The sequence below is a fragment of the Microtus ochrogaster genome, chromosome 4 (genome assembly GCF_000317375.1).
Source record: "Microtus ochrogaster isolate Prairie Vole_2 chromosome 4, MicOch1.0, whole genome shotgun sequence".
In the NCBI taxonomy this organism is placed as follows: Eukaryota; Metazoa; Chordata; class Mammalia; order Rodentia; family Cricetidae; genus Microtus; species Microtus ochrogaster.
This window is the reverse complement of record NC_022011.1, coordinates 77,825,571-77,850,371: the sequence shown is the minus strand read 5'-3', so window position 1 is coordinate 77,850,371 and position 24,801 is coordinate 77,825,571. Positions and strand designations below refer to the sequence as shown.

Genomic DNA, 24,801 nt, shown 5'->3' with positions numbered 1-24,801 from the left:
GTATTGATTGAGTGGCTGCTGTATTTTATAACCTATTCTGTCAATAAGGAGGAACATGAAGAGGGCCCCATGTACTCATTGTTACTAACGAGATGGACAAGTTGTTCTTGGCTTTAGGTAGATTGCTCAGGAGAGAAAGATAAAAGAAAATCCAAGAAAAGTCCATCGGAAGATATAGCCAAACTTTCTTTTCTGAAATGCTGAGATTTATGAAGAAACTAGGGAAATGAAAAATTTTCCAAGCACATTTCTGCAACAGCATTGTTCTAAGGACAGAACTAACGAGAGCCCCTTCCTTTGCTCAGGCCTTGTGTTCCCCCAGCTCGTTTCTAGCATGATAATTTTTTTGTAATTATGCAAATTAATAACTAAATGAACATCCAAAGAAAAGACAAGCTTGACTCAATCCAATCGGTTTCAAAGATCCACGAGGAAGGGTTTATTTTGAGAGCTATAGATGAAGAAGTTTATCAGAAGCAGCTAATAATATCCCCTGAACTCAAGCACAACAAACACCCATTTTTTTTATAAAAGTAACCACGTGAAAAAAGCACATTTTGGGGATTTCAGTAAGTTCTACAAACAATGATTCTGTAATATGAATGTTTTCTTTTGTTGGTATGTTTCTTACAACATAGGCAAATGCAAGAACTGAAAATAGTGTAGCTTGCTATTCCATTAAAAAACAGAAAACACAGCAAATTTAGCTAGTATATTAGGAAACATAATTTATATACTTGAGAACTATTTTCAGTACAGTTAGATAAAATGTTAACCCATATTTCGAAGCTAGTCTGCGTTTTCTGATAGAAGAAACAGTATAGTACCATTTTAACTTTTCCTAAATGTCCATTAGCTCTCATAAGACACATAAAATTCCATTAAGTATTTCATATAATTATCAACTGGAAACACTGTTGAAATCATCTAGTGAAGTGTGGCAAGGCCATTCTGTTAGGATCTTTTGTCCTTAGGCATTGTGAAAAATGTCTGTCTCCCTACTATCTTGGTAAAACGATTCTGAGTCACTTAACTTTAAAAGAGCAAAAGAAATAAATGTAAGAAAGCCTGACTTTTGTAAATGAAACTGAAACCATGTTCTGTAAGCACAAACTGGTTTGCAGGAAAAGCAGACCTGCAATAACACTACGAAGTGGTGGTTCTGAAGCAGTAAGACTCCAATAATTTGGGCGAACACTCACTCCTACAAATTCTATTTGAAACAATGAATAAAATAAATTTCAGAAATAAAAACAAGCGTTTCAAGATTTTATTTATTTATTTTTTTGCAGCACAGTTTTCTCAAGCCTATTTGTCCCGTCCACTGTACCCTACATATATTAACATTTCTAAGCCCCTTGAAGTCACCAAGATCCGTTCCTTTATCCCTCCTCCCCCTTTCCCTTTTTAAACAGTAGAGAGACTGACACTGAGTGGGTGTTCGTACAGATGGCACTATTTTACCAGGAAGATGGAGCTTCCATAAAAGACTCAGGCCAATGTTCTGCACAGCGCCGGGGGAGATGAGATTCCCTTTATAATGAGGTACTAGAACGTGCTGCAGTGTTCCCAGGAGGAGGGAGGGGACAGCCTCTCTGTGCTCCAGCAGGATTACTCATATACCAACAGGTTTCACCTCACAAAGCTGAAAGGCAAATTATGAGGGGACCGTGACCAAGCCTCAGCAGTCTGGTAGCAATTACCATAGGCTACCCTTGAGGACAGCAGAGGTTGCAAATCAACATGCAGAGTAATGTGGCTGATTTGAGCAGATCACGGAAGTCTGTCTTATCCTATTTTATGAGCACACCTTGCAACCCAGGGAAAGGTTACATATCGGCTTAGCCATGTGAAGATCTAAAAGTCTACAGACACCTTTACGTGCTTAGTTAATAAAACTTTACACTTATAATTAAAGTGCTGTGTCATTCACAAAATATTATTACTGATATAAAAATATCGAAGATTTGTATCCAAGGGACATTAAATGCACAGGTTATATAACAGGGTGAATTTTTTTTTACTACAGATGGAAATAATGAATTCATTAAATCCAAGTTTTAATCAATTAGTAGAACACCAGTTTGATGAACTAATGAATTTATTCATTCCTTTGGATTTTTGTTGTACTAGTTTAATTTAATACTTTAACATACCCTTAAATTATATTATACTAGTTAATGTATTTTAAAATTCTAATGTATAATCTAGAATCAAAAATATGCTATTTTCAATATAGTTTGTTACTAAGAAAAATATTAACTGGGTTTTGGGCTTTCTTGTAAATTGGCTGTTTGACTGTCTAATTAATATGTTCACCTCGTGTTCTGTTCCTTGACCATAGCCAGCATCTCAAGGGAAAGGCCCAAAGGAGCAGGAAGGCACAGCTATCAGGAAGTAAGCCTCAGAAAAAGAGAGAGGGAGAGAAGCAGAAAGGAAAAGAGGGGCAGAGGGAGGAGGGGAAAGACAGAGAAGGAGGAAAGAGAAAGAAGGGTCGGTTTTGAAATAATCAATTTTGAGTTAGATGTGTACCATGTTTGTTTTTACAGACTAGAATGACTCTAAGAACATCAGGCACGCTGCACAAGCCAAGAGCCCAAGTGTTTGAGAAGTGGGGGGAGGGGGAGGCAAAAGGATCAAGAGTTAAAGGCAGTCTCAGCTACATTGTGATTTCAAGGTCAGCCTGGACTCTATGAGACTTTGTTGTTCACAAACAACCAGATACATAGACAGACAAAGAATACTTCAGAGAGTTAAGTTCATCCCAATTATTCATCTAACAACTAACTAGCTAATCAGCTACCTAATTAACTAAATAAATAAAATCAGAACCAGCTCAGAATGTCCGTGGTATTCCACTATATAGGTCTACATGGAGATGGGTTTTGATGCCAAAATTTCTTATAGATGCTAAATTCTTATAGTGTAGGTTTATAGTGTAGGAAGTCTGTATGGCTAGCTAGATGGCTTGATGCGGGAGTGGAGGATTCCAGAAAAGCAGATAACAGACCCCACCACTATCCTCTACCACTGCATCTGGGACTCAAGCCAAGAAGTAGTGGGCAGGTTGTCCTCAGGTAGGCCCCAAGAGAGGCAAGGGAAAAACTGGTGGTTTGTAGAGGATCTTAAGAGAGGCGACTCTGTCTTCCACCTGAGAAATAGAAATCTGAATCCGACTGCCTTTTGATTTGTGATTGGCTCCACATCGCTAGCAGAGGAAGTACAACAGTCAGTGAAGATGCTCTACAACTTGAGCACAGGAGCTTCTCTTAGAATATAATTTCATGGGATTTAATTTGCATGAAAAATAATGCAGGATCCTATCATGCCCTATAGAGATACAAGAAGTTGGGAATGAGCCAGAAGAGGGCAGAGAGACTGGTGACAGCCAGCTGCAGCATGGTACAGCCAGAGAACCATGGATATAGACATTCAGGAGACTGGCCAACAGTTCTTAAAGCAGGAATAGGGGGAAAAAAACCAGTCAGTCATGAAGCATGTACCTACAGACGAACAATGGGGTTGAAGTTGGCACTTTGACTTTCTAAACTGAAGAGAGCAGGGAAGAACTGTGGAGAACAGCAGTGGTCAACTAAGGGATAGTCACCAGCTGGGATGTCCACATAAGCATCAGCCAACTGAAGTCTGCACAGAGCAGCTCCTGCAGATCAGGACCACTGCTGGAGTGTTCCAGACGTGAACTGATGAGGCCACAGTGCACCGTTTAATAAGCACTTGGTCTTGGATTCTTATTCTGAGTCAGCGCTAAGTTAATCTTTTGTCACTTCAGCCAGAGACACAAAGGAAGAACTATAGAAGGTAAACAGGCCACAGGACTGACTTTGGGAAAAAGCAACAGCAAAGAGAGGACTATTTATCATTAGTTTTAACTCTTAACCAAGCGAGTCTGTTACAGGCAGCCAGTATATGGTCCCTATTTATGTGGCAGTATCTCTGTTGGTTGTTCCAACTGCACAAACCATATTATACCACACACTTTTATCCCCTTTCCACCCAACAAGGAAAATGTGCTGAGAAGTCATAACACACAGAGCAGTAATTTTAGTATGCATAGAAATGGAAAACCAACCCCTTCAATCCATTCTCTTTTCTTCAAGTAGTATAGCTTTTCCTTTTCTGCCGGGTTCAATTCATACACCAACTAAATCATCTTTTCCTCATACATCTTGCCACAATGCCATGAACAAAGGGGTCTCCAAAAGCCAACGCTAGCCTTTTCAATCGCTTCTACTTAAAAACCAAACTCCATTCATTGTGGCATCCCGGAGACATGCCATGACTGCACAAAAGGGCTTTATTCTTTTTCCTCTCCTCTGTGTTCTGTGAGGTTTGACACATCATCTTTTCTATTTCTTAGATGAGGCTAAGCACTTTTCCTCAGAGGAAGAGCTGCTTACTATTCTAAATTTTAAAATGTGCACTCAGCAGTGTTTCTGACGATTCCAGAACAACACATGCCCAGAGCACATACAGGTATGTTCGTTTTAAGATAATTTCTAATTATTTCTGCAGCTCCTGAGAAATGGGTGTTACCTAGAGCTAAACAAAGAACTGGCAAGAATGTTAAGTTGTAAAGGAATCTTCAAGTCCTTTCACATACATAAAGATTTTAAAAACACCCTTTCTAAGTGAAGAATTATTATCCTCATTAAAATGCCTAACATATACGAACGGGTCAGGTAATCTGGGTCTCCCTGTACCCCCTCCCCATCCTTTTCCTATCTCTCTCTATTCCTGTCTCTCCTCCTCTTGTTGTCTGCCTGTTAAGATATGGCAAGAAAAACCTTACTGGGTTCCATAACCTTGATGCTAGATACCAGCACCCTGAAATATGAGCCTCTACTTTTTGGATCATTATAAATTAACTAGTTTGTGGTATGATGTTTAGCAGCACAATGTAGAATAGAACAGGTGGCTGACTCAGGGATTATAACCCAAGTTGTCTGACTTGGGAGCCAGGAGTACAACATCATTCCAGACTGCTTTATTTTGAGTGCTATTATCTTCCGTTATTTAAAATAGTATATACAATTAAAATACAATACAAGACATTCTTGGCCATCATCTTTAGTTTCAATGGTGACCTGGGTCAAGGCAGAGTTGGTACTGTCAACATATGACCTTGAGAAATGATATATGTGGCATAAATTAAAGGTAATTTTAAAGCATGAGTAACTCTGCAATGTGCACATCCAACTGATAAAAATATATTTAGTTTGCTTAGAAATTATTGCAGGTCACCTTTATAGAATTGAAAACACTCAGATGTCATTTCTCATCTGTCACAAGCTGTCAGAAATGTTTTCTGTAGACCTAAAATTGTCCAGGGATCGCTCCAAAACCGTGTAGTCTTCCAGGGTATGACTGTTTATATTTGCATTTGTGCAACAGCAGACATGTGTAGAAAGTAGGTGCCTCCTCCCAGCACATCTGAGATGGCAGTAGAGAGAAGGGCAGATACTTTTAGCTCTTGCTGACGTCCAGGGCAGCAGTTACAATGACAGGCAATTTCCTGGGTGCTCCACAGCACTGAGCACGTCGAAAATGTGTGGATCCCAACCTGCCCCTCCCACTGAAGCCACAGAATGAAGCAAGAAACCAAGCAACTCCCAAAAGGAAGAGGATTCTGGACTGCCACAATTAGAGGCCTCCTCAGTGGTGCATAAAGAAGGCAGAAAGAGAAGGATGAGAAATGGAGGTGGGCGGTCCTTGGACTTCCCACAGGTCAGGGAACCCTGATTTCTCTTCAAGCAGATGAGGGAGAGGGACTTGATCGGGGGAGGGGGAGGGAGATGGGAGGCGGTGGCGGGGAGGAGGCAGAAATCCTTAATAAATAAATAAATTTTAAAAAAAGAATTAAAAAAAACGAAGGAGAACGTTGAGCTTGAGAAGGGGGCACAAAGTGCTACACTGGTAGCTAGACTATGGGATCTGAGGATTCTTTTGGAGGGCTGGGCACACTCTAGACTAGGCTGCAGTGACATTAAATAACTCTGCAAGTATATAAAGTGGTCCCTGAGCTGTACCCATAGAGTGAGCAGATATTACAGCATGGAAATGATATGTTAGTGAGTTTTTAAATGAGGGAAACAGTTAAAAGAGGATGAAAATCTCAAGAGCACTTAGAAGCTGCAGATTGGTGCACAGGCATGAACATGGGGAGACAAAGGGGAGTTTCTTTCCCATTACATGCTCATTCCAGCAGCCGCTCCACAGTGAATTCTGAGGTCCTCATTTGAGGATGGAAGAACTGAATTTCTAAGACGTTCCTCCCAGAGGATGTTGTAGTAAATGAAAAAAAAAATGTCCTTTAGGACTGCAGAGATGGCTTAGCAGTTAAGTGCACTGGCCGCTTCTAAGAAGAACCTGAATAGTTCCCAGAATCTACGTAGCACCCACAACCATCTGTAACTCCAGTTACAGGGTATCTGATGTTCTTTTTTTGACCCTGTAGGTGCTAGGCACACAAAATAAGCGCATGCACACAGGCGCGCGTGCACACACACACACACAAGCAAAATACTCAAAGAAATAAATCTAAAACATTAAAATTAAAAGTATCCCTTTAAGTGATATTTGCCTTTTATCAAGAAGGATCAATTACTTTTTCTAGTATAGAATGCTGAAGACTCACTCCTAAAGTGAAAAACAAATTAACGTTTGATAGTATAAATCTGACATAAATAAGAAACAGGAAGTATTCTGAGTGCTCAATATCCCCAGACAGAGACAGATATCAATCATTCCTGCTAGAGTCAAAAATGTTTAATTGAAAGGCAAAATATATATGAGTGCTGTTAAAAACTAGTACTAATCAGCGGGGCAACCCAATCAAGATTATTTATTTATTTATTTGTTTGTTTGTTTTTTAAGTAACAGTCTCATTACATAGCCCAGACTGGCAACTTGCATAGCAGACTTGACTAGTCTCAGACTTATGATCTTCCTGATCCCAACTCTATTCTTTTAAAAAGCCAAATTTGTCCTACCACAAATCCCTCTTCTCCCCTGAGCAAAGGCTGAATCCTTTCTCTAATATTTTTCCTGTGACTACTTTCCTGGGCAGCAGTGATGCTGCTGATATATAGAACCATATAGTATAACTAGTCCCACATATGAGATGAGGCAACATCTTGTTTAACCACCATGACAACAATGAATGTTCCTATGCTTTCGTTCCCCTGTTTTGGATGAAAGTAACACATAGACGCATAGGTTTGAACCCTTCATTCCTAGCAGGTGGTGCTGTTTCGGGAGAGCTTGAAATCTCTGGTCTGTTGCCTGTGGTATGTAGCTAGCAGACCAAGGCTGCTAAGGGTCGTAGAGGGCAGCTTATTGCTCATGTTTAATTCTGGTTCCAGTTCTGAACTGTCTGCTTCCTGATCTTCCACAATGAGGAGCAGCAATCTACTTGCCTTCTCCGCCTTAAGGGACTGAATCCCCTGAAACTGTGAGTCAAAATAAGACCCATTGTATGGGCTTTCTCTCTGGTGTTCTGGCACAGGGAAAACAAATAAGCATTTTCTTTCTAGCAAGTATAAATGAGTATAAGGGACTTCTAATTTCACAGAGAGCTCAGTTTTCAAGCCTGTTTTCCTCCAATTGCTGATCTCCAAGACACACTGTTACCAAATAGCCAATTACCTTGAAAACAATGACTTCAATACATTAAAAAGGAAAGAGGCAGATTGGACTTAATTATTACAACTAATGAAAACATTACTAACAGTGACATTAAATATTGTCAGAAACCCAAGACAAATGTTCTTTCTCTTCACCCTAATTAAATTGGTTTCCAAATTAATATTAGTTACTGCATGTCATCAAATTAAATATATTTGGCCCAAGGAGGACAGAGCAGGAAGATAGATCTCAAATACTATCAATAAGCCAGAGGATTGCAAATGTTATCTGAGCTGATGATAGCTTATGTAAGGACAGAATTAACTACCCGTCTCGTGGCATGCATGTTGTTTTTTGTCTCTAGTGAGGAAAGTACACATTTTTAGGATGCATTTAGATTGTTTCAAAAGTCTAAGTGGATGTGCGAGACAGTTTTCCCTTTCCCCTCTAGAATCAAATTTGACATTTATCTCAGATTTCTAATCAAGATTTAAATTACAATCTTTTCTTTTTTTAAAGGTAAAGGTGGCTTATTCTATTTTCTCACAGGATTCTATATTCAAGAAGCATTTGATTAATGCCACTGACTAGTTTAATTTTACCTATGATTGCTATATAATATAAAGTACGTTTTCGTAACTTGGATGTATTTATCCTCAGGGAATTGTCAGATATTATCCCCCTATCTGAAGATAGATAGAGAAACTGAAGCTTAAACAGATCATGGCAGCTCTGGGTCCAGATATTCTCTGTGTTGTTTTGCTGTTTTCATGTACTTCCGTGTTTTACAGTCACGAAGCATGTCTGTATGAAACTCACAAGAAGCCTGCAGTGCTCCTGTGTCTCCTTTAGTTTGGCTTTCACAGGATGTACTTTGCATTGATAGACATAGGGTGAGAACTTCTACTTGATAAATAAGGTGCAGGTACTGAAGCCAGTCACAATTTGTTCCTTAGCTCCGTGATGAATGATGTTCTCCATTCAGAGGCAGGATGCTGAAGGCTGCTATTTATTTATTTATTCTATGTGCATGTGTTTGTTTGTAGGTCTGTTTACACGTGTGACCAAACAGTGTCTGTAGAAGCCAACAGAGGATGATGGATCTCTAGGAGCTGGAAAGTAGGTGACTGTGAGTCATGGTGCAAACATAAGAGCAGCACTTACTCTTCATCACTGAGTTACCTTACCTCATGCCCTAGGCATTGCTACAATTCTCATGAATATTAACTTATATTTTGTAGATAAACTCGGGAGCTAGGTTCCATTATAATCTTAAGGCACAGAGAAGTTAAGGACCTTGCTATGTGTCACACAGATAACTAAAGGTGTAGACACTTGATTCTTGCCCTGACGCTAATATCTGTGCCCCTGACTACTACAAAGAGGTCTTGCTTTGCCAATCTTCCAGCTCCTAATAAATCATCTCTTGTGCAAACTTTTCTCCAAATTCAATGATTAAAGAATTGTACAAGTCAACACTGATAAACCAAAGGAGCCTAAATCGTGAATGAGATTTGGGTGGACCATGGATTTATTTTATGCTTCCAGATGTGAGTACAACTTCACAGTCATGTAGATAATGAATATAATATTCATAATTAGATGAAATGAAAACATGGAGCTATTTGCTTAAAAGTTATTGCAAATTTCAGAGTGAAGTATACAGAGTACTAAACTAGGCCCTTCTAAGCATGGTAGGAAGGACTTATATAACTGCAAAAATGTGTACACCAAAGAAGGATGCTCTAGGCCTATACCATTCAACAGGCGAGTCTCAGAGCTCGAACTGAACTCTGATTTGCGAATCCCAAAACTTACGTTCTGACAACCTGTAACACAGTTTTCCTAATGGAAATGTGTCTACAAACATATTCTTGCTTCTGTGAGGAATCGGTTACTTAAGTTATGAACATAATTATATTTTATATTTTTGACAAATTTCAGTTAAACTTCCCAATGACGCTTGACTCACTCGTTTCCTTCTGTTCCAGCAGCTATATGAGATCACAGATAGGTTGTGTCTTGCTCTCTTGCTTGCATTATATGCCTGTACGCATCATTAGAATTACTGTGGTAGGTGTATTTAGCAACTGTATTATACCTTTCCACTCTCCAGACAAAACTAGAACAAGATAACTATTGTTCAGGTATTAAACTTTTAATCATTGCACCCGATTCCTTAACTACTTCCTTGTCACACACAGCACCTGACTGTTTCATATTTATAAAATTTATTTAGCTCTGCATTTTTTCTGAGTTTTTTTTAAATAAAACATACCCACTTTATTTGTTATTGCAAAATTTCACATCCCAGTTACTTCCTTTCTCATGGAAAACACAGGCTCAAAATACAGCTGTTTACAGAGAGGTTGTGAACTTTCTGCATGCTGAACTGTCTGATGTAAATTTTTTACATTTAAAAATCATTATATCTCATGAAAATATTTCATGATATATGATTCTGAAGTAGTGAAACAGAAAAGTTTTATAAAACAAAAGTCATATTATGTGGTTTTATGTAACATCTGGATTCTACTGCTTGATGTTTCATGATTTTTTTTAAAGAAAACAAAATAAAACTCCTACAACAAACACTGAATAATGCTACATATTTCAACTATGCAAACGACCAACAGACAGTTTATCATGAATCACAACCTAGAAGCAGAAGCTCAGTGCCAACACTGCTCTCAGCATTTCTGTTTACTTGTTTACTAAGTTATACTACTTAACTTTCACTTATGTTTGAAACATTAAAACACTGAAAGAGAATACTCCAGCATGGCTCACATGGCAAAATGTTCCAGCTGAGTAAACCAACACATCAATACGCTGAGATGATTTTCTAAATGATCACTTTAAAATGAGAAATGGAGATAATTCTACCACCAGAGAAGGAGTGTTTCTACACTGGTGAGAGCAAATTCACCCTTAAATGATTTACCCATCTTGCACAGCGGCAGTACCTGCTCGGATCTGCTCTGGTGATGGGATTGATACTCAGAAAAGGCATTCCTGGTTGAAGTCATTTCATCCTTTTCAAATTGTTTCTTCATCTTGGCCAAGCCACCTGGCACTGTGCATACTTCAGATTCTTCCATGACCTACAGTGATTTAAGAGGACAACAGTTCAGAGTTTCATCTGTGTAGACGGTATGCTCAGGCTATTTTTGCATTACAGATGACAATTATTGATGGGTGGAACCCAAAAGAGATATTAACGTAAACTGATTGTGACAGCCTTCCTTTGAAACTAAATTGTTCAGTTGTTTTTGCCATCTACCAGTTTTATACAATGCATCTTCAAAACACTGAGTAATATTACCCTGTTTCAGATAAAGTTTTATGTCTATATTAGGCTGAACACTGTGTTCCTCTAATAATATACTAGACGACTTGTGGGTATGAGAATAATTAAATTAACTGTAACTCAAAGTAAAGCTGTCATTAAAATCTCCAACATCTGTACAGGCAACAGACACATTATCAAGAATGATTCTTCAAAATTTTTAATAACACTAAGTTTTATTTCAATTATCTTGGATGAACGAAATAAAGTGCCTTATGTAAGTGAGTTAAAACTACCAGTAAAAACTGAAGCTAGGTGAGTTTTGCATACATTATATTTCCCTCAGTTCACTCCTGTTATGAGCTATGGTCACCAATTTTCTACATTTTAATCTAAAGAACCTAAGATTTAGAGAAGTGAAACAGCTTATGGTCTTTAATGCAGGACATTAAGTGAAGGCATTAAATCCGATCACACCAGTCTGTCTCAATCATAGCCTCAATGAATAGACAAAAAAAAAAAAAAAAAAAAAAAACAGCTACTTTTCACTAGAGCTGGCACATCTCAATTTGGCTTTGAGCACTGGCCTGTCAGAACCAAGTATCATAAATAGAGAGTTTGAATAGAAGGGCATATTTTTAGATGAGAAAACTGATCTCTGTCCATAGCCAGGAAAACAACTTGCAGGGTACCAAGGAGCCCTGTCAGATTATAGGACTCACAGGGAAGTGCCTAAGAGCCTAGGGCTTTCGTTTTGATGAATCAACAACTTCCATAGCCCAGCAGGCACTCAAGCCTAGATGGGATGCCAAGTGACAGGCAACCTGACCCCGTATAAGCCTTTGCCTGGGAAGCTTCTGGTTCTACATGGGAGAGGGTGGGGATTCAGTGACATTTCCAACTACAGCAGGATTTCTGAGGCATGGTCCAGTGCTGACATAAATAGCCCTGGGAGCCTAGGACTGTATAAATCACAGGAGGTCTGACAGATAGCTTCATGTCCTGCTTACTCTGAATATCCAGGGTCCTGGCATCTTTACCCAAAACTCTTGAAAGTCTGTGAGAAATTCATCTATCTCAGGCACTGATGTGGAAGTGTTGGTGTCTGAACTTGTGCAGAGTTCTATGAGTTCCTGTCAGACCCTGGAGAAGTTGTATTACCATAACAACTTTTCTCTGGCTTCATACTTTCTTGGTCATTTCAGAATTGCTCAATGGGAAGGGAAATGATTGTATCCTATGTATTCCATGTTAAGATCAGGAGAAAGTAGGAGATCAATTTTACAATATAAGAGAGTAAAGAAACAGAAATATGAGTTTATTCTTTTAAACCCATCTACCAAGAATTTGAAAGTGGCCTCCTTAAACAGATCGTATTGCAATTAAAATATAAGTTTAATTATTATCAAGAACCTTATTATTTAAAAAGTATAAACAATTCAAAATTATACACATATTAATTATTTTAGTCTTAGTATTTATGTCAAAAACTGGGTATTCTTCAAAGGAGCATCGGTTCTCAGGGTGCTTCTTTTTTTTAAATATTTATTTATTTATTATGTATACAATATTCTGTCTGTGTGTATGTCTGCAGGCCAGAAGAGGGCACCAGACCTCATTCCAGATGGTTGTGAGCCACCATGTGGTTGCCGGGAATTGAACTCAGGACCTTTGGAAGAGCATGCAATACTCTTAACCACTGAGCCATCTCTCCAGCTCGTCAGCCTACTTCTTACCTACCATGTGGATTAAAATATGGCTATACCCATCCCTTTCCTTTGACATCTACTTTGGAAGCAAACACATACACAAGTGCAAAGAGCTGCTGAGTTTTCATAACCTTGCAAATATTACTACCCCTACTTTGTTGTTGTTAGTATGACGTCAGATAGATCTCCCTGAAGGAGGATAATAATGGTGCTAAGGTTACCTGGAACTAACTAGTCGTGTAGAGGAAGAACTACCTGAGTGAGACTGCAGGATTTACAGGTTTGGTTCCTATCTGGAGTGACAGCTACCTAAAGAATCATTCCAGGCCTGGCGGTGGTGGCACACGCCTTTAATCCCAGCACTCGGGAGGCAGAGGCAGGCAGATCTCTGTGAGTTCGAGACCAGCCTGGTCTACAAGAGCTAGTTCCAGGACAGGCTCCAAAACCACAGAGAAACCCTGTCTCGAAAAACCAAAAAAAAAAAAAAAAAAAAAAAAAAAGAATCATTCCAGTGGTCTCACTTTATTTTGTGCCCTGCTCTGAATACTCCAACTCATCTGTATTACTTTTAATACCTCATAACTTAGATTTAGCCTTCGAAATAAAACTGGGAATGTAATGGATACGCCGATAATTATGAGTTAATTTAAATTCTCAATACTTAAACCTAGGTAAATATATTACACAGTGGCCAACTTAATATGTAAGGCCTCATCAATGAAAAAGAATAGTTTTGGGGTACTAGGACTAAAGGGAAACAGCAGAATTTGGGAAGATGGACAAACAGTGATTGTAATCCCAGATTTTATAAAAACCTAAGTTAAAGTTCCTGAAGCTTGTATTTCATACACCGGACATGGAAATAAGTCTTTATTTTCTTTATTTTATTTTATTTTACAGATTTATGGTGTGTGCTAATAAGATAAAGAGAATAAAGCTGCCCTGGAGAACCTGACATTTGATTTGTTGCTCTGTACACATGACGTCATTATCTCTTCTAGGGCTGTCTGCAGACTGCTGCTGTTCCATGGGCATGGTGTGCCCCTTGAGCCGTCAATGCCAGCTGGCAGCTAACACAACGGTAAACAATGGGTCACTGTTAGCTGCGCAAGCTCTTTGGACTTAGTTTGGGCAGAATCTGTGAATTCTAGATTTTTCACCTACAGTGTTGGTGTCAACTGTGTAGAGAGAGAGTCACAAGTAATCTTATCGGGCTAAGTGATGAAGCACTTGATGGCACCAACAAATAAGACCTTTATTCTACTTTGTTTGTCTCTATATACAAGGACTTTTTGAGCCTATAAATGTTCTTCTTCATTGTAATATTTTCTTTATCATAATATTTGAGATCCATTGAAGTTTAAGGGATGAAACAATCTCTTGTATGAAAATAGAACATTAAATATAATTAAGAGAGCATTGACCTCATGGATCTAGGAATTTAAATTCATAATTGTATAATCATTTGCACATAATTTTCACTAAAGTTTTGGACTACAATTTGGGCAGAAAATAAAATCAATTATTGTATTCCTTTATGTAGAAAATTTCTATATCTATTATTGAACAGAATTATTTAATTTACCCATGTCCATTTTAGTTATTCCCACAATAACCTCCAAAAGCAAGACAGTATAGTCCATGGGCAGTTAATCAGACCCAACAGCAGCTAATTCTTCACTACCCATGAGTTGGGGCAGAATTCCTTTCAGCTTCCAGTGAGAGCTGACTTGTAGGCAGGGCTTGGTATTTCCAGCTCATTTCTGATCACTATGGTAAGAGCCTTGGGTGTACATGAACCATCAGAAGTGATTCTGGTTCATAGAACAGTGGTTGAAAACAGTAACCAAACATGAAAATGATTGAAATATACTTCCTTTCCACTAAATCCTTGATAGGGAGGCTTTTCAACAAGAAAGAGTTTCTCATCATAAAGAGTTTTTCTTTTTTTTTAAGGTCAAACGATATTTTTCTCCATAGCATTTCATATTTTGCCCCTTGCACGTACAACAAGGAACAGTGAGCAGTAGTTAATACATCACCTCATACGAGTATACTAGGGCAATGTTGTTATTCCTAACAGCTAGATAATGGGGGAGGGGAGGTAGAATAATTATAGCAGAAGTCAATAAATCACAAAATGTTAAGGCTAGAGGAAGATGAGTCAGTGGCTAAACAGAGTTAACATCTTTATAGGCCATTGTTAATAATTAGAATTTCTTTTGCATTGCAAACCGGCTGTGTCCCCATTTTTAGCGTCTTTTTAGCACCATGGAAGTATAGATCATACCATGATACTAATCTGTTTTATAACATATTATCCAATTAAGAAAAAAAGATCTAAATCTCCCTAAGTAAAACCATTGTTTACTAAGTAGCAAGTATTTAATGAGGCATTTTCTCATCTTAGAAACTATCTGATAGCTTCTATTTTTTTTTTTCTAGGATTTTATACATTTCCCTGTTTACTGCTTCCCTTGTAATCTAGACTACTGTGTAGTGTTGTTCTTAAACAATCCAGCAGGGGGTGCTCACTAGGAAGACTAGCAGAAAGTGTCGTGTGGAGCTGATACTGTGGGTTATGGAAGTGATGAGTTACTTAAGTCACTTCTACACACCCATTCCAAATCTATGCAGTATCTAAAATGTATTTTAATGACTACGGAGAAACTTAAATGTCATCTGCAATTTCAGGGCTGTTAATGAGTTTGGCACAGTCAGCCCTGTCTCTAAATAATTTGTAAATGTTGAGTAGCTATTTTTAAATCCTACTTTTGGGAACCTCTCTCTTTCTGTCTCACTCAATGTCTCCCCCTCTCATACACACACTTCATGGCTAATTTGGGGATTATAATTATAAAAGAATGTCCTCATATTTCAGTAAGCTGAAGGGCACAGAATACAGAATCCAACCAATTCTTTTGAACATCACTTTATTATGGGTTGGCTCTAAAATTGGTGGTCTTTCTGAATCTCAGAGTTTCCCATAATCATAATTGGTTTAGTAAAGAGCCTGCATTGATAATCTCTCTCATTTCGATGTTGATTAAGCCTCTCCTAATGGATTCATTGCATACAGAGAAAAGCAAAAGAAATTACACTGCAAGAGAATTTCAATGAATGATATACAAGACGGAGGAGGGAAGCATAGAAGCCCACATTATTAAAATTTGAAATTAATTCTCAACCTTCCTGAGGAGAATAGCTATAGGTTAAGTGGTAATGATGACAATAATAACACATTTATGCAGTGCCTCTTGGCTTCCACATAAATTATCTCCCCGGTTCTTCTTCAACACCCTGTGTGGTAGACAGCTATTCCTATTCCTCACTGTAGGAAACTGGAGCTCGGGGAGGGGTCAAGAGAATAGTTCAGGTTCATTCAACCACCAAAAGGCTCACCTACACTTCATCAGGCCAGAGTTAGATTCACATTATTTATTTTTTATTCTTTGGTTCTTCTGTAAGAAATATCTTAATGCATAGTACTCTTATTGTTTTTCAAAAGTAAAGGAGAAGTATGTACAGACAGCATGCATATCTCCTCACGCAAAGTTCTGCAGAGTTGCTTACGTTAGCAGAGAAGCTGCGGGCATCACCCCTGGAGACAGCTGCCTGATATCTTGCCATCCGCTCCTTCAGAGAGAGCGCCTCGAGGAGCTCCGACTCGCCCTCACTCCCAGCAGTACTGGCTTCTCCGGGCTTTGTAAGGTTGAAGGTCACTGAAAACAAATGTAGCATTTTCAGACGGGTGCCAACTTGAGAAGAAAACAGCATCAAGTTATGACCAGCGAGGGCTTCTAATGTACTTGGTCTGCAAAGCATCGCAACACTTTCAGGGTTTCTCCAAGCTTCAGGGGAAAGCTAGAAAATGTCCATACAGGAGAATATTCTCATAGAACTATTATTGCCCATTTCTCCTTTCAGAAGTTAGGATGATGAGAAATAATGATTTATTAATAGAGACATAATCTAAATAATTAACATTCTCCAAGCATTATATGCCGAATTTATGTTAAATATTGTATAAACATCTCATTGGCTTCTCTAACAACTTTGTGGGTAGATGCTATTTCCTAAGGCTTACGTGGGCAGAAAAAGAAGTACATAGTAGTTAAAACAGCAACAGAAAACTTCCCCAGAATCACATAATTCCTAAGGTGCAGGTTTGAGTACAGTTGGATTAAATATTGAGCAAGTGAAAAATTGTTCTCTGTATCATTTCTTATGCCTCAACACTGAAGAAGGTATATCTAGCCAAAATCTACAGAAGACTGTAGATTCTGACTTTTATTTGCAAAGGCAGATGCCACATAAGAAAGAGCAATAATATCATTAGAAGCAGCTCTGTCTGTCACCCATGTCAAAGAGTTTGGTATTTTTTTCCATTAAATCATCTACCCGGCACAGAAGAGTTTAGCCGCACACCTGGTACCGGACCAAAAGACTGACTGCAAGTCTACAGATGATAGTATCTGGAAACAGGAGGATCTTAGGGACTCTGAGCCAATCTAAGCACATCCTTAGCCATAAGACAGCATGCACCGCAGTATTACCTTTCAGTGAAAGGAGCATGAGGACTCTGTGGTTTACTATTCACTTTAAGATGGTGTGTGTGTATGTATGCTTGTGTGTGTGTGTGCATGCATGCATGTGATTGTGCATATGTGTGAGTGTGCCTGAATGCGTGAGTGTGTTTTACCCCTTAAGTATGTACCTCAATACTTCTTACTCTAAGGACTTATAGCTTCTGGAACAAAGAAGGCACAACTCTTTGATGTATTTTATCATATTTGTATTTGCTGTATACAGGACAAGAGAACAAGCTAGACGTGTCTCGTGAAGAAGAGAAAATTCCAAACATTTAGACATACCCTCTTCGGAAGCCTCATAAGTATTAACATCACAAATGACCGTCTTAGAAGTTTTCTGTCTATGTGCCTTAGAGGTAATTCATTGTGCAGATAACTTAAGTTATATCCACAAAAGGAGGTTGGATCCCTTGTTGTTTCCTATGCTGAGGGCATTACTATGCTTAGAATCCATCACACTCTAAGTACGCAGTTTCTTTTATTGCTTATACAAATGCCATTGCCAATTCATTAAAACATTAATTCTTTATGTAGCATGATAAACCACATAAAAAGAAATAACATACAGAGAATTACTTTGAAAGAAAATTAAATATTAAAAAATACAATGTCACAAAGACAAGTTTCAGATACTAAACGCAAAAATGCCTTTCTTTAAGTGTTCAATTTGCCTTTAAAAAAAGATGTGTATGATCATTTTTGAGATATAACTCATTCTATAAATTCAAGCTATTATGTCTATTCTTGTTTATTACCTCCCAAAACATCATACAACTAGAGGTTATATACATACTTTTCTTCTACAACTTTAAAAAAAATCGATCAATTTATAATTTTTTCCCCACATGACAGAAATTCATTATACTTTTCTGAGTTTCTTTTTTTACAGGGAGTTAATGTTTGAGGCAGTTTTCAAAGTACAGTGGTGCTATATGTATGTTCTGAGAATTTTTGACCAACTATTCATGTCTGCACAATCAATCAAAGAAGATTGTGGATATACCAGTCTGTGTTTCTCGGAGGATATACAATAATGAATCTCACTGGCCAGACACTAACTATAACAAGAGGCAGGCAATGAGATTTTTATAACCTGCATCCTTCTTCTTTCACAAAAAGATGTATGTTTTCAAAGAAAGAGTACTTAACAATATTCACTGACTCCCATCAATAAGAATAACAAAAGGGTCATTCACACATTCAGTATGAACTATCCTAGTATGAACTACCCATTTAGAAAGTTTCCAATTTAGAAATGGTTTATACAAGTTACATATTAACATAAAAATGAAAAGTGATGGGCATGCCTCATCAATTATCTTAAAATATTAAATGTTGTAAATTCAGCCCGAATATCTTTATACAGCAGCAATGTGAAATAAAGGCCAGCACACTGATACATAAATCCAGGGTCAGTGTGCGACTGCTAAATGCTGCCAGAACCATAAAAATATCCGCACATAAAATGCCCAATGTGGCTGGGTTCATAGGGACAAGTGCTTTGTCACTATCTCATTTATTAAGCCAGATCTTCTGTCGACGTGTTTTCTAAATGTAAATATTTCTCATTGCTTTTGAAATATGGGAGGCACATTTCCAGACTGTAGCTCTGGAAAAAGTCTTATTAAAAGGATGACTGGATAATTAAAAAAATAGATCCTATGGGTCGAAATACAAGCATTAAACATTAGACACTTTAAAACTTATCTATTTACATACAGCTTAAATGTATGTGAGCCGGGCAGTGGTGGTGCACGCCTTTAATCCCAGCACTTGGGAAGCAGAGGGAGGCGGATCTCTGTGAGTTCGAGGCCAGCCTGGTCTACAAGAGCTAGTGCCAGGACAGGCTCCAAAAGCTACGGAGAAACCCTGTCTCGAAAATCAAAAAAAATATATAAATAAATAAAAAAGCTTAAATGTATGTGAATCACGCTTTTTTTCCTTTTGCCTATTAAACATGGACCATGTGAAACTTCATAACATATTCAAATGTCATAATGACACCTATTATTGTATACAATCAATATCAGCCAAGCCAAATTCTCAGCAAAGATCAAGGTAAAATCAATAGACAAGAGAACTTCAAGGTTAGAGAAACACAGCAGAAATATTAAGATAATACAGGAAGCCATGGATTAAAGCTAGTGACATATAAGCAACAGCATGAAAGCAGATGGCAGACACAGAGAACATAGAAAATCGAAGTTGTCCACATCACATTGTAAGATATAATAGAAAAATACATGGTTGAAAATGAAATTTTAATGTAAATGAAAGTAGTTACCATGACTCAGATGTTACCTCAATCAAATACCATACCATACCGATTTATTGGTAAAAATTTATGAACATTTCAAGTTTAAGATACAATCAGAAGTTATCCAGACATATGAAGAGGTTCTATGATGAAAGAACAATATTCAGACACTATTTGATATTCCTTTTATACACTGAACATTGTGAGGAAGTATATAACCAGGTACTGGTTAATCAAAATGCAGTTGTGTGACCAGAGTCTATGTGAGTCTAAAATGATAACCATAAGGAAAAGAGTAAAAGCATCTGTATTAACCATAAAACAATGGCAACCAATGATGGAGGAAGGTCATTGGTTAAAAAATAAAGAAACTGCCTGGCTGGCCCTCATAGGTTAAAACATAGGTGGGAGGAGTAAACAGAACAGAATGCTGGGAGAAAGAGGAAGTGAGCTTAGAGATGCCATGCTCCCCTCTCCCGGGCAGACATGATAGCTCTGCTCTCTGCGGCAGATGCGATCAAGCTCCGGCCCAGGATGGATGTAGGCTAGAATCTTCCCGGTAAGTGTACCTCCGTGCTACACACTTTATTAGAAATGGGCTAGTCCAGGTGCGAGAGTTAGCCGAGAAGAGGCTAGATATAATGGGCCAAGCAGTGTTTGAAAGAATACAGTGTCCGTGTAATTATTTCGGGGCATACGCTAGTAGGCAGCCAGGGTGCTGGAGACGCAGCCCCGCAGCTACTACTACAAATCAATCAAAAACAAGAAAAGACTCTTAGGTAGTTCCTCCATGTGAAGATAGATTGATAAGATCAATTGTATTAGTTATTGAACTGATAACAGATTAAACTTTATATTGCAAGACAGGGATTAATAATAGACTCAGAAGAAATGGGCAATAAATCTAGTCATTTAGAAAGAAAATGTTGAACAAAATATATTAAATTTTAATAAAGAAAATCTTTCTAAGCTATATTCTTGACAGGCAAAATCCCCAGGGAAACAAATTATACTGAATAAGATAGAGGGCCATTTTATGTGGATCTCCATGTGCTCAATATCACTGTACAGAAAGAAACACAAGATAACATCAGCAATAAGAAAATAAAAGAGACATTTTGGAATGGGTTCCTATAATTATCCCTTTTCATTTTGTCAGAGTTAAGTTACAAGTCAATGTTTTTAACAATGTAATTAATAAGGCTTACTTTACTACATCTACAAAGAACATAGGGTGTCTCATTATCCTCCAGTGTTTGCTCACCTCCTTAGATAAAAACAAACATTTATAGTGCCAAATGATAGTGTGCTTATTCAAGCTGAGTTGAGAGCTTGCAGGAAGCATATATGTGATGTGCAGGGGCGTGGCTTTTTGGGGAGAGCATCTGAAACACCTGCTGTGCTATGTATGTGCACACGCACAAGAGAGAGAGAGAGAGAGAGAGAGAGAGAGAGAGAGAGAGAGAGAGAGAGAGGCTGAAAGGATGAAACAACAGCAACACCAAAAAATTGTGCTTGAAAAATTGGATGGTGACATTTAAAACAATACATGTGCTAAATGAAGAACAGGCTGGGACGAAGTGTTAAATACTTTTTTAAAGTGATAAAAGTCCTTAGAAGACCATGGGTAGTGTCTAAAATGATTTCAGTAGAATGTTCTGGTGTATAAATGATCTCAAAATCATTTATATAAAGTCTACAGCAGGAAGAAAACTGGAAATGGATGTGAGAAGCACAAAAGTTCAAGACCAAATATTTTAGGCTAAGTTTTTAGGAAAAAAGAAAACTAGAGATGGAGAATAAGGAATGGGTTTAAGCATTCAACTTCAATACAGAGCACCAACAAGTCAACCAAATGCTGACTTCATTGAACTATGTAGAACGAATCAGAGATGATTTGCCAGAAACCAAGAGTGGGCCTGGGTGAAGTCAGACAATCTTATGTAATGCTCTTGGTCATGCCGTGATGGAAGGATTGTCTTACTTATTTTTTTTGTTTGTTCTTTTTTTTAGGCAAAAAAACAGAGATACAGAGGCTTATAAAACTTATTCCTTGTCACATGACTGGTGAGCTGTAGAGGGGGAGGAGCAGCTGGGCCCTCTGTGTCTAGTTCCCTGCCTTCATCACAATTCTCAGTCATCTGTCAGGAAGGACATGGGTCCAGAAACGAGCCAACTATGAGCATCCCTAGTTAGTACTTGAAGGAAAATTCAAAAAGATTTCTTTGATGGCTAATTGTCGTTGTGAATTTGACCTATCTGGACTCACCTAAAACCCAAATAGTTGCACCCGTGTTGAAGGATTTATCTTGATTGGATCATGTGAGGTAGGATGATGCACCTTAACGCTGTGTTGTGCCCTCTGGTGGTAGCCCAAATAAAAAGACACAAAGGAAGAATTTGCTTCTCTGCCTACTTGCTTTCAGTCTCTCTGCCATGTTCATTTGTGCTGTTGATGAGGTGTTCCTTCTCTGCTATTAGAGCCCACCTCCTTGGGATTCTGACATAAACTCAAGACCAAGTGAGACATCTAGACTCAAAAATTTTCCAATTGTTGGCCTTTCACCCGGGAGACAGCCCTTAATGGACTATCGTATAGTGTAAGTCATTCCACTTTGAACACATAAAAATTTATTCTACCAGTTCTGCTCCTCTAGAGAGCACTGACTGATACAAAGTCCTTCTGATGTGGACTGATTCATAGCATAGATACAATAAAACATTGAACAGACTCCCAGATGGCTACCACAGTTATAATTATGACTCAAAAGAGACTCCAAGGTTCAAAAGCAAGTTAAACTGTTTAAAAGGAAAGTGATTTTCCATGAAATTTCTCTGGCATCAACTTAAAAGTTCCAAGAAACAAACAATAATGTGATGATGGGTTCCATGGATGTCTGTGAGGTCAAGGGAGTCTTAGCTACCACAGTCAGCAAGGCAACTCCTGCCAGGTGGTGGTGGCACACATCTTTAATTCCAGCACTCGAGGAGGCAGAAGAAGGCTGATCTCTGTTAGTTTGAGGCCAGTCTGGTCTACAGAGTGAATTCCAGGACAGCCCAACATACAGAGAGAGAGAAACCCCATCTCAAAACACCAAACAAACAAACAAAAGAAAGGAAGTCAACTCTCATTTCAGTGATACAGCAGTTTCCTGATATTTTATTCTGTGTGTATTATAAAGAAGTCAACTGTTTAGTACTTGGGAAATTGATTTAGAATTGAGTGGAGAAAGTGCTGAGCTAAATTCTATCAAATCTAAATAGATGACCTATAACCAAGTTTGGATTTGTGTGCAGGATACAATACCATTAGACACAGCATAGCATTCCATTAGCAGGAATGCATTTTTTCTATAATTTTAATATTTGCATATCTCTCAGCTAATCAGAAAATTTATCTCTGTAAGTATTCATCGTACTCCTGTCATGTCAAATATGTAATCAATTTAAAATTTCATATTCTTACCCTTATTTGAATATTATAAAACCAGGAAATAGATAATAAAATGTAAAAGCAAGTGTCCAGCCCAGGCTTGAATAAATCCCAGTTCTTAACCACAATGAGGGAAAGCAGAGGAGTAAAATGAGCACCAATGGATGCCACAGCAGCACAAAAACTATCTTGTAGCATCATTCCAGCATGGGGACAGGCAGTTTCTTCAGCCCATCACCCTGTTATCTTACTTCCACCCAATACATCATGATGTTGCATATGTGCTTGCAACTTTCCTAATTCCATCCCTTCATCCAATTGTATTGAACTTTATTCATTCACAAAGGTGGGTCTCTTCAATGCAAGGCAGAGAATTGGCTCTTGCCTCCTTATCAGGTCTTCTCCAACTAGGCTTGCTTACTAGCTACCATAAGACAGCCTATAATTGAAGTTACCCAAGACAGGAAGAAGAGAAGACTCAGCCTAAGTTGGACAAATTATGAGTTGTCCTAAAGATGTCCCAGACCCTAGAACTTATGATACATTAACTTACATGAAAATGTGGTGAGGGAGGTCCTTTTGTCTGTGTGTTAATTTTATTGGTTAATGAGTAAAGAAAACTGGCTTGGCCTATAGCATGGGAAAAGGAAGCTGGAGTCAGGGAGCCACCATGGAGCTGCCTGAGATAGATGTGCTAAAACTTTGCTGGTAGGCCACAACCTCGTGATGATATACAGATTAATAGAAATGGGTTAAATTAAGATGTCAGAGTTAGCTAATAAGAAGCTAGAGTGAATTGGCCAAACAGTGATTTAATTAATACAGTTTCTCTGTGATATTTCAGGTCTAAGCTAGCCAGGCAGCCAGGACAAACAAGCTGCCGCCTCTGCAACAAACGGAGTAATTTTTGCAGATATTGTTCATCTTGATATGGGAGAATTTCCCTGGATTCTCCTTATGGGTAAATTGCGATCCCAAAGAACTTCATATGTGAAAGAGAGATACAGGAGAGTAGCAGAGTAAGGATGGAAGGGAAGAAAGGGAGTGGTGAGAGAGAGGAGGGAGGAATGGAGGAAGGAAGTAGAGAGGGAGGGAAGGAGATATTCTATGTACTGCTGGCTTTGAGGTAAAAGCAATGCAAGCCGGATCTGGCTTCCGAAAGCTGGAAAAAGCAGGAGACGGATAGATCATGGAGCTCCTTGGAGGAGCTTAGCCTAGAGAGCATCTTGATTTCTGTATAGTAACTCTCCTTTGGGGCACTGGATTCCTGTAACTGTGGTAAAGCATCTTTTCCTGGTGTGCATGATCATTTGTGACTAAAGCACAAGGAAATTGCACTGATTTATGTCTACTTGACTGAGCCTAGATTGATTTAGGAAGAGAGAACTTCGATTAAGAAAACACCCCATGATATTGGCCTGTGGGAAATCCTATAATATTTTCTTAATTAGTAAATGATATGCGAGGCCCCAGTCTACTACAGGTGACATCACCCCTGGATATGTGGTCCTGAGGTTATAAGAAAGCAGACTGAGAAGGCCTTGGGAAGCAACCTAAAAAGTAGTGTTCCTCCATGGCCTCTACATCAGCTCCTGCCTCCAGATTAATGCCGATTTCCCTGGATGGTGGACTATGAACTGTGAGATGAAATCAAGTCTTTTCTCCCCAAGTTGCTTTTGGTCAAGGTGATTATCACAGCAATATAAACCTTAACTATAACAGAAACCAACCAACATAATCATTATACACATATAGATTGCTGTCCAAGTAAGAACACACACACACGCACAGACACACAGACACACATACAGACACACACACATACACACACACACACACACTAGACAGAATGGGAGAGAGAGAGAGAAAGAGAGAGA

General features: G+C 38.5%; 1 protein-coding gene across 1 annotated transcript in view; it reads right to left on the bottom strand.

The window, feature by feature from the left end:
• The window catches only part of Xirp2 (xin actin binding repeat containing 2), a 72,494-nt gene that overhangs the window by 30,858 nt on the left and 16,835 nt on the right, over window positions 1-24,801 (bottom strand). The window contains exons 2-3 of the mRNA XM_013346071.2: window positions 16,216-16,364; window positions 10,611-10,748 (exon numbers count right to left, since the gene is read on the bottom strand). Of these exons, the coding sequence (XP_013201525.1) occupies window positions 10,611-10,748; window positions 16,216-16,272 (195 nt within the window). The 5' untranslated portion in view covers window positions 16,273-16,364. The remainder of the gene's footprint in view (window positions 1-10,610; window positions 10,749-16,215; window positions 16,365-24,801) is intronic.